General features: G+C 36.0%; 1 protein-coding gene across 1 annotated transcript; it reads left to right on the top strand.

The window, feature by feature from the left end:
* Positions 1-1,865: 1,865 nt before the first annotated feature.
* Positions 1,866-9,866, top strand: LOC111397365 (elongation factor 1-beta-like). The gene is made up of 6 exons (XM_023024255.1): positions 1,866-2,057; positions 2,235-2,354; positions 2,854-2,938; positions 8,870-8,981; positions 9,295-9,408; positions 9,521-9,866. Exons 1-6 carry the CDS (start codon positions 1,972-1,974, stop codon positions 9,682-9,684), a joined length of 681 nt encoding a protein of 226 aa, XP_022880023.1. The 5' UTR covers positions 1,866-1,971; the 3' UTR covers positions 9,685-9,866.
* Positions 9,867-11,346: the final 1,480 nt, after the last annotated feature.

The following is an 11,346-nucleotide window of genomic DNA, read 5'->3' as shown; positions in this document are numbered from 1 at the left end:
CCCCAGTCACATACAAGACAACCGGGTCGTCAACTCTATTCACTATCCTACGCATTTCAATATGTGTTACACAGTGATTAACAGCAAAAATTGGTTTCCTCCAAGTTGCTATAGCATGTGGATCACCACAACTGAGACCTGCAAGGAGGAGCCAGAGTAAATTTTATAGTTAATGTATCAACTGTTACAAAGCAAAAAAACAGTTCAACTATAGTGGTTGGAAAACCGGACGCAGCTTCCTCCATGTGAAAAAAATTGGTGGGAGAAAAAATTTGTGTCCGCACTGAAAAAAGTTTCTCACTTCGCCCCTACACTTTGGTGAACCAATATCCCTTTAACATTATGTAAAAAATTCATCACCGGTGGAAAAATTCATTGACACTAAAATTCTTTTTAAGGTACATAGTATACTTAAATTGGATTTGTATTAGGCTTAAATGTTCTATAATAGACTTCACTCATCTATCTGCTGGGCTCATAACACTCGGAATCTACAAAGACACCAAACTTGGGAGCTCAAACTTTTGATTTTGGAAAAAGAGGGTAGATTTGATTTGGGGGAGAAGTCATATTTCTTGAAGCATATTTTCATGTACAGGATTAATATACTTTTAGATTTCGTTTGACCCCCTTTAAAACTCATCAATTTAATTTAAAATTTTCGCTCTCCTATTTTCAATCATACAATTTCCAATAAAATAATATTTCACACAAATCGAAAATTTTTCATTCTTTTAAAACTATCAATTTTTAAAAAAAACACTATTCCTCCTATTATAAATTCAAATAATGGGAACCAAACGGGGGCTTAATCATATTGTTCTTCACAAGATATTTGGGCAGTACAAGTAGGCCTAATTAATTCTTTCCAAACCTCACAGGAAAGTAATCTGTGAGAGGGTGTTCATTGTTCAAGGTTGAGCATTGGATTTAACATATTTAAAATTGTTTCTTACAAATGCTTTATGCTCTATTATTTTGAATGAGACATTCAAGGTTGAATAATGAGATTTGACAAATTTAAAACATTAATATTTAACTCTTAATCATTCCAAATAACAGTTGTATTTTCTATTTTAGCCCTTATTTGGGCCTGATATTTCAGGCCAAAAAATGAAATTTTTTCACCGTTGCCCATCACTTTTCAACCATCTTTTTTGATCCACTGTCATATACAGGGACTCACCTTTCTAATTAACGGCTCTTTTTTCTTTAATCTTTTGAATAATCTACTTCAAATAGGGGCTTAGTGTCATTGCTAGTACAAAATTAACCGATACTTATCTTTAATTGTCATTACTTCTTCTTTGAAAAAAAAGGACTACAGATGATATTTCAAAATTAAAATGCTACACTTGCATAATCAAAACAAAATGATTAAAACCAACTTGTTATACTTTGCATAGCTTGAGAACTATGAGTATAATTTTTTGTAGAAACCCTTTCCAACTCACTCAAAATAATAATAATAATTATAAATAAATAAATGAGAGAGAGATACATTACTTTATTGGGAAGTGCTACATGTACATAATTGTCTACATAATGATGTTCATAATTACACGTGATACTGGATCCAACCTTTAATTCAAATCTCACACTTACACATCAATAATCGGATGATTGTCACATCACATTATGGATATCATTATGTGCTGTACAAGTAGAATTTTCCTACTTTATTTTAGTATAGCAAATAATGCAATTTTTTCCCCTTACCAATTGCAATATAAGAAAGAAAAAAATACACCTTTTTTTAAAAGAAAAATTAGAACATCAATAAAACAATTTGTTGAAAAAAGAAAAAAGAAAAAAAGAAGAAGAAGGAATATACCCTCTAGTCTCTGTAGGGTTTTTTTCATCCATCCGATATTAAAATGCCTTGCATATAAACTATGCATCTCTCTCTACTCCCCGTCTTCTGAGTTTCTCTGTAGGTTTTCAGCCTCCTTTCTCTCTCTGAAATCAACAATGGCTGTTGTATTCTCAGATCTGCACACTGAATCCGGCCTCAAGGCCCTTGACGACTTTCTCTCCGGGAAATCATACTTATCCGGGTTCGCATTCCGTGATTCTGTCATTATTTTTTGATTGTTAGTTGTTTGATTATGTGAATTGTAGTGACCAACTAATTATTGTTTCTATTAATTAATGGAAATTATTAACGTGAATATAAGCAATCTATATTTTACAATTATAAATTTATTTTATTTGTTTAATTATGTGATTTGTAGGGATCAATTGACGAAAGATGATATTAAGGTGTATGCAGCTGTTTTGGAGAAGCCAAGTGGTGATCTATACCCTAATGCCAGTCAGTGGTATGAAAGTGTTAAGTCCAAGCTTGCGGCCAGGTAATTTTTTCCATTACAATTTCAACTTTTCGTTATTGTTTTTATTTGTTCTTCAGAATTACATGGTAGCTAGGAGAAAAGTAATGAACTGATAGTTTTAATCCGTCAAGAGCACTAATTCACGAATCTGGGATCCTTTTCCCATTTGGTAATTTGAAGTTTGATTAAATTTAGAAACAAAAGTCACAAATCATTATATTGTGCCATTTAAGAAGTTTATAAGTTTAATTCACAATCAGCATGTTTGGCGTGCATTTAAAAAAATGTCAATATTTGTAGATTACTCTTTTTATTTCTGAAAAAGAGCAAAAGGTGCTGTTTTTGGGTGTTTATGATTATCTATTTTTGTATATATCTGACTTTATTTGTTTCTTTCTTGTATAAATTGATTATACAATTCCTGTGTATTATCCGTGATTAATAAAATATTTGATTACTTATCCAAAAAAAAAAAAAAAAGACAAAATGTATATATCTGACTTTATACACAATTGTATAGCTTTCCTGGGAAGGCTGTTGGAGTGAGAATCGGAGGCCAAGCTGCTTCTGCTGAAGCTGAAGCTGCACCAGTTAAAGAAGCGAAGGTAGATATTTCTATCCCCACCTTGTCATTTTATGATAGACTTCGATAGCTACATGTTAGTTATATTTTTTCATTTATGCACTCAAATATTATGAGTTTTTTATGACATCAAGATTAATAAAGTGGATTTATGATGGAGGAAGTTGCACTTCCGTACATGCTGTGTCTTTATGTTTCAAATGCTCTGAAAATTAAGCAACTTAACTTCATTCTTAAATGTATTAACTTGGATAAATTAACCTCCCAAAATATCCATTTTTAGATGTTAAAGAGGCTATTTCATCGTTGAGAATTGACATATTTCGTCGTGGTGGAGCATTATATAATGTTTCCTAGTGTTGGATTGAGAGAAATGGAGGGAAGTGCACTGGGAACAATGATGAACAGATGTAGAAGTAATTTGAGTGGACCAGGAGTGACGCCGGATGTAATAGGAGAATTATAGGATAAGGGGAAAGAAGAGGAGAAGCGAGGGGGAAAAGAGAGGAAGAGGGAGAGGGGATGATAGAAATTGGGAGAGAAATTAATTTATTTCATATAATCAAAATTTTTCTATTACAATGCAAAAGTCCCTTTTATATAGGGTTTAAACTAGTCCTAATTAAAGCAGGAAATTATTATAAAATCAATGAAATCGAAACAATAATTATGTTTCCTAGAATAAATATCAAAATTGGAATCTAAATATAATAATATCTCTTTCATATTGCATCAAGGAGACTCTTTGCATGTTTGAAATTTTTGTATGATGTGTTGACCACTTCATACACCCTCACACATATTGATGCAGGACGAATTAAAAAAAGAAAGAATAAACAAGAAGAGAGGGAGAAACCAGAGAGAATGGGATGAAAATCGGAGAAGAAGTAGAAATCAGGGAAAAGGGGAGAAGGAGGAAGCCATAGGCAACAACCCAAGCATTCTATTCATCAACTGTTTCAAATACGCAACAAAACAGAAATAAATAGCAAAACAAAAACCCTAAAGAGAAGGGCTTGGGACAAACCCACTATACAAGCCCAATAACAGAAATATAAATAATAATCCAAATAGAATATAGCTAATAGTTCAAATAGAAAATAAATAGTAAATGGATGTCCGCATCAACTCTCCGGGGGTGGGAGAAAAACTCGACCCCGTCGAGGGAATAAATCAAAATGTTGCAATGAATCTGATGCTAAAAACTCCAAGTCACGCCACGGGGGACGATCTTTCTTGATGACCAAATACCGAAACTCCACAAATGATAATAAAGCTAGCTGTAGTTTATCTTCAAAAATATGATCCAACCAAGGAGGACAATCTTTCTTTATAATCACATACCGATACTGAACTCCCAATAGTAAAAATTCATGCCACTCATCTCCAAAATCTTCATCATTGGTTAACACAACCTGTTTATCTAAAATAGCATCAATTTCATCTTTGTGTGCTATGACATGTGTTATTGGAGTGAAAATGATAATATATTTAGGTTGGGGATCCACATAAGGAAGTAGAAAAGGATCGGCAAGGAAATTAAAAAGGCCTTTGTAAGTAACTAAGTCCTCAGTACGTAAAGTAGAGTGGTGGCCAAAATGTGATGAAAAATGAATGACATGTGCATAGGGACCAACATACTTTAAAACTTTAAAAGTACCAGCACTGTCGGCTTGCAATATAACATAATCTCCAATATTAAATTCAAAATATCGTTTATGTAAATTAGCTTGAGTTTTATATAACACATTGCTTGCATTAATTTGCTTATTGATCTCAATATACAAGTCATGAAGATGATGCGCAAATGCTTCAGTTGACATCGACACACTAGCATGTGGGGACATGGGAATAAGGTCTAATGGCCGCCTAGACTTATAACTATGAACAACTTTAAATGGATTCAGATCTAGAGACCGATTTACAGAATTGTTATACGCAATTTGAACAGTTGGGGAAATCAAGTCCCAATTCCCAAGATTTTTCTGGACTAGAGACTTGAATAAATTGCCAGGACTTTGGTTAACGACTTCATTTTGACCATCAGCCTCGGGTTGGTTTGCAGTGGAGAATTTCGATTTAGTGCTAACCATAGGCGACTGGGTTCTTTCAAAGTGACTAGCAGTTTCGTTTTGACCATCAGTTTGAGGTTGGTCAGTAGTGGAGAATTTCGATTTAGTGCTAACCACAGGCGACTGGATTCTCCAAGGATGACTGGTGAAATCATCAAACTCTTTTAGTTGGTTAAGGGTATGACATATAATATGTGATTGAGAGTTGTCGGAAATAAAGGGTATAATTTCTAAAGTCTCGAGAAGGGTCGGGATTCCACCTAAGGAAGTGTCCTCAATATCATCTAAGTCATCAAAATCTTCGAGTTTATGTTCATAGACTAGATCTTCTAACGGCTCATCTATTACATTCTTTCGTTCTTCCATGACTAAGGTTCGATTAGGACATTTGGAAGAAATGTAGCCAAAGTCCTTACAGCTGATGCATAGCAAGTGAGAAGTCCTTGGAGCTTCAAAAATTATATCCTTATTTTCCAAAATTGGAGGAACATTAGATGGGGATGGTCCTAGAAAGGACTTAATAGGAGGAAGTGGAGCCAATGAAACCGAAGGATGATTGTCATTACGCTTTCTACATGAAGAAGACGACATTGGGCTATCACGACCTTTACACTTGTTTTTCCAAAGGGAAGGAACACTAGACTGGGAATGCTTTATGATAGACTTATGATAAGATGACGCTAATGAGATGGGTGAACGATGGTGATCACGCTTTTCAAATGCAGTACTAATAATCAACTCATAATCTCGAGCTAAAGAATAAGCTTGATTAAGAGTGGTGACACCCCGAAAGAAAAGCTCACGCCTAAGATCATCTCTTAGACCTTGTGTAAATCTATTCAAAGTCAAGGCCTCATCCTCAATGACATGACATTTTATTTGAAATTCCTCAAATTGAGCAATATACTCCGTCACTAATTGATTTCCTTGTTTAAGGGCATTCCATTGAGTAAAAATTTCAAAATTATCTCGTTTTCGCTCACACGAACCCGATCCCTATACCTACGATCGTGTCTAAAGCATTTTTTATCACCATGATGATGATGATAATGTCTATTATGGGACACTTTAGATTTATGGACGTTGGTTGAACGAGGGATTTGCTTAAAGTTGTTCAAATTAGTAGATAGAGCCTTACTTTCTTCAAGAGTAGTAATCATCTGGGTTTGGATAGCCGTTATTTGTCAGGTGAGTGCATCAAATTGTGAGGGGTCCATGTTTAAAGTAGTAAAGTGACAGGACGACCACTATGCAATTGTACGCAAAGCAACACTACCTAAATGAAATGCAATAGAGAGATCAATATGCAACAAGGACAAACAATTAAAAACAGCAATTTGAAATTCTCTCTCTCTCTCTCTCTCTCTCTGAACAAATTTTGGGGTTACGGAATCCAACTATGCAAGCTAATAGTGCTGAGGTGTGTAAATAATAAAGCAAGGGTCCAATTGACTTGTTAAAATTTCCAACCATGTAGGTAAATCGGATAACAATGGCAAGTTAATTCAGTGACTGATTCCAGGCAAGTGAAGTTTGAGACCAAAGTTATGAGAGCACAGCGACACAAAGACTCTAAATGATGCACTTTTAAAATAAAACAGCAGTATAAACTAATGAGAATTAGGAGATAGGGACTCCCTGTTGTCCAGTTGACTCAGGTGGCTGTAATGGTTCATTGCAATCAATGGAGACAGTTGGCAAAGTAGACAATTAACTACTTGATTGATGAAGTCGGCCGTTATCTGCAATCTTCAAGAAAGTTGTGGTGGGTCACCCGCAAAGAGGCTACAATCAGCGAAACGGCAGTGGTGGTTCACCGACGGAGACGCGGTGAGGTCTTGGCTCCTGAGGAATTGATGTGTGAATGTGTTTGGGAATGAATGAGTCTCTTTAATTGATGATGGGTGTGTGGGCTGCTGGCGAAATTGAAAAATGGCAGATGGAATTAAATTGTAACAAGATGAAAAGGTGTAGTGGATTGTTGCCTATGTGAGGGGGATGACGTGATTTGTGAGATATCGGTGCTGGCAGTGGAGTTTTTTGGATCGTGAGTAGGTTTTCGGTAATTGAGGGGTGCCGGTGCTGAAAGTTCGGGCAATTGAATTGGACGAATGGTCGACGAGAGGGAGTGATCGGGGTTGTCAAAGTAGCCCCGACGGAGGTAGATGGTGTGACTTGGTAGAATTTTGGATTGTTGGTAACGAATGCCGGCAACTGATGGTTGACCGACAGTGGGTGTGGAAAGTGCTGGCTGGATGGGTAAGCCGGCGACGGGAGCCATGGCAGTAGTAGGTGGGAGGAGTACTGTGTCGTGAGGTTAGCGTTGTGGGGGATGAAGTTGTATTCGGCCAAGTAATGGGCTACTTGAGTTGGGTTTCAATTATGGGCCTCCGTTATGGGTTCGGGTATGGGTTGAATTATGGGCTTGAAGATGATTTATTGTTTCAGTTGGGCTACTTTGGAGTTTGGACTTGGAATTGATTGGGTTTGGGCCGGTTGTAATTTGGTTTTGTGAATTGGAGGGGTGGGCTAGGGTTTGAAACAACACATTTAATTCATGTCTCAGCAGAAAATCAAATTGAGATGGCAACAATTTTTTTTCCTTTTTTTTTTTTTTTTTTTTTTTGGAAGAGAAGATGAGACTGCTCTGGGAAAGAAAAAGGGTTGATTGTGCATGACAAAAAACAGATAAAAGACAGACCGCATCACACTGATAGGATGGCAGAGAGCATAAATTGAAAGGAATTTCCAGAATTTTTTTTTCGCAACTAAGATAGAAAATTGAAGGAAAAAAGCTGCTGACTTTACCACAAACTTTTCTTTTGTGTTGTTCCAACGGGAAGAAATTTTGGATAAGGAGAAAAATTACCCAAATTCGGCTCTGATACCAAATTTGATGCAGGACAAATTAAAAAAAGAAAGAATAAGCAAGAAGAGAGGGAGAAACCGGAGAGAATGGGATGAAAACCGGAGAAGAAGTAGAAATCAGGGGAAAGGGGAGAAGGAGGAAGCCATAGGCAACAACTCAAGCATTCTATTCATCAATTCATCAACTGTCTCAAATACGCAACAAAACAGAAATAAATAGCAAAACAAAAACCCTAAAGAGAAGGGCTTGGACCAAACCCACCATACAAGCCAAATAATAGAAAATAAATAATAATCCTAATAGAATATAATTAATAGTCCAAATAGAAAATAAATAGTAAATGGATGTTCGCATCACATATTTGGTGGATCGATTTGTTAATGCCAGCTTCAAATATTTACAGAAGTGGAGGGTAGTGCTTAGATAGCAGTGTGTAAATTTGAGCCTGGGCTTGATCAACTTGAGGCTTTTCTAGTTATTGGTTATTTTTTTAGGTGTAATTTGGCATCATAGTATGTTGGGTAGGTCTTTCAAAGATATATGCTTGACTAGTTAATTATTTATCCTCTTGCTTCTCTTTCTGATGAATGGGAATAATACTAGTGCATGCTGTGGGTTTCTTATGGAATGCTGGGGTTCAACACAAACTGTGTTGATCAATAGGGGCTAAGTTTAAATATATTCTGTGTTAACCAGATTAATGGATGATGTTGATCTGTTTTGTTGGTCCAATTCCAGACTGTCTCTCGAATTATTTTGGAAATTGAGTAAAAAGGGTAGGAATGAGCGATGATACTGTTAGTTAAAGGGCATTCTAGCTTCAATCTCGAAATCTGTACTGTTAATTTAGCAAACTACTTGTTTGAACTGTCCCCTGTATTAGAAATTTGCCAATGTTGCTGGTAGGAACTACGTTAGGCTTTTTTCTGAGTTCTCGTTATTTTGGTCCTTGAAGGTTCCTTCTACGGACTTTCGATAATCAGTTTACCACCCTGTTTCAATTTTTTGCCAGGAGTCTGCAGGCGATGATGATGATCTTGATCTCTTCGGTGATGAGACAGAAGAGGAAAAAAAGGCTGCAGAACAGAGGGAAGCTGCCAAGGCATCTTCCAAAAAGAAAGAGAGTGAGTGGCATTATATACTTCAAACAAGAAATTTTCCCTAATGAGATATAATGAGAATCTAGTCTAAGCCTCTTTGTTATACCACCACTATATTATTTTGTGACGGGGCCAAATAGAAGTGTAAAGTCGAAAGTTTCGCTGCCAGAGATGATTAAAACCATTTCCCCCCATACGAACTTGTTGAATAGCATTTGCTTATTTGTCATAGTTTTACTAAATAAGATATGTACTTAAACTGATTCTCGGCTAATTATCTTTAAATCCTTTTACTTTTATCCATTTTTGAGTTTTGCAATCTGGAATTTGTCTCCAGGTGGAAAATCATCTGTTCTTTTGGATGTAAAGCCGTGGGATGATGAGACAGACATGAAGAAGCTGGAAGAGGCTGTTCGTAGTGTTGAGATGCCTGGCCTCTTGTGGGGAGCATGTATGGTTTACTCTTTCGTCTATATGAATGTTTATTTTCGTGGCTTTGTTTATCTTGCACATTACTACATAGCCAGCGTTTGATTATTTTTGAATTTTGTGATCTTGCTCAGCGAAATTGGTTGCGGTTGGATATGGAATTAAGAAACTGCAGATCATGATGACCATAGTTGACGATCTTGTCTCTGTTGATGATCTCGTTGAGGACCATCTCACAGCCGAGCCTATCAATGAATACGTGCAAAGCTGCGACATTGTTGCCTTCAACAAAATCTGAGGTCACCTCCATTTTCGAGCCTTTTGAGGCTATAATTTTGTTATTTTCTTTGGTGGATTCAGATTGTTTTTGGTGTTGTGTAACTTTATTAAGTATATTTTGAGCGATAATACTTTAACTAATTAATTGCCAAAATTATAAATGTGGTTTGTAGTCAATTAGAATGACGAGTTTTCGATGTTTTTCGTGTATTATTTGTCTTCTCGCTGATACTGTAGAACTCGAACAAGTCCATCTAATTGAATGGATGCCTATGATGCTCGAGGCATCAAATTAGGAAGCCCTCTTCCAATCAAAATTTTAGAGGTTCCTTTATCAATAATTGCTAAGACACATTTTGGTATTTCGAGCAATGTCGTTAGAAAATTTGTTCTATTTTTCCCCTTCCAAAGTCATATAAAGAAATTTTGGAACTGAATTAAAATTCATCTCTTTAGTTGGAATTGAGAATTGACGATAATCATTCAGTTCTTAATTCTAAGTCTGAAATCAATTCGATTTCGATTGAAACTAAACCAAACTGGCTGGATCGTTTTGCAGGAAATAAGTTGGTTTAACTAATTGAATAGTAATTGTAATGAATGAATATAATTAAACTAAATGTACAATGAATTAATCAAAGAATTCAATTGTCTATGTATGGATTATTTTCTAGAACCGTGTAATCGTCAAAAGTGAGTAACCATTCTATGCCTTAGGCGTGATCTTTTCTTACTAAGCACTTCTTCATGTACAGAGGCTCCAGCTAAGGCACATGGGGTGATTTTTTTTATTTTTTTATTTTTTTACACTATTTTATTTACATGGAGGCTTGAATCCACCCCATGTGAGATTGTTGTATTGATCCTGTAAAGTCAATTGCTGTAGAAATGAATTCAGCCTTTCTTACCTCATTTCTTCTACCTGCTTTGTTGCCTATTCATGGGGGATTTCATGAAGAAAGGCCTGTTTTGACATCGAGATGATGCAGTAAGGCAATGAGAAATTAAGAAAAATGGAAGATTAGACCTGCCAAGAAATTTCGAGAGAAAAAATAACGAGCAAGAGAGTTATTTACAAGAAAGTGTTATATCTAATCGTTTATATTTTTTAAATTAATTATTTATTTATGGCATGAATTTAGCTTGTGTTTGAGCCCCATTTTCTTCCATTAACTCTCATTTTCTTCAGTCAAAACTTGATGGTCAGTGGGACCCACGTTGTTAGTGCATGCTGAGACCCTGATACATAGGTTTGAAAATGTTGAAATCCAAAATTAAACACAATCACAATTTCAGACATTGATATTACTGCCCCTCTACTTACAACATGCCGTTTCACACATGAGAATAAGACAAAAATTGTTATGTCAAACAATGTTAGCATAGAATTCATTTTCGGGCGTGCGTTTGACGAAAATAATATTTTTGCATTCATTGCATCGAAACAAATTCACACATTACAACATTCATTCCAGTGGTAATTTACGCTTTCATACCGACTTCCAACAATAAGGTAGCGTTAACCTAGTCAATGTATGGTGTGTGCTATGTAATCTCATAACTGGGTCTATGACACATTCTCGTCCGCAACAGCATCCTCTTCCGCTGCAGCTTCGTCTTTCTCATCGGGTAACTCAACTTCGACTTCTTCATTGTCAACTTCCTCGGCCCTGCGGAAGCC

Source organism: Olea europaea, chromosome 7 (genome assembly GCF_002742605.1).
Source record: "Olea europaea var. sylvestris chromosome 7, O_europaea_v1, whole genome shotgun sequence".
In the NCBI taxonomy this organism is placed as follows: Eukaryota; Viridiplantae; Streptophyta; class Magnoliopsida; order Lamiales; family Oleaceae; genus Olea; species Olea europaea.
Note: the sequence above shows the minus strand (reverse complement) of the source record. Positions and strands in the feature narration are given on the sequence as shown.

Excerpts from the sequence above, each read along its gene's own strand:
- LOC111397365 (XM_023024255.1), top strand. The coding sequence starts at position 1,972 with ATGGCTGTTGTATTCTCAGATCTGCACACTGAATCCGGCCTCAAGGCC. Across the intron at positions 2,058-2,234 it reads GGGAAATCATACTTATCCGG|GGATCAATTGACGAAAGATG; the intron begins GTTCGCATTCCG and ends TGTGATTTGTAG. Across the intron at positions 2,939-8,869 it reads CACCAGTTAAAGAAGCGAAG|GAGTCTGCAGGCGATGATGA; the intron begins GTAGATATTTCT and ends ATTTTTTGCCAG.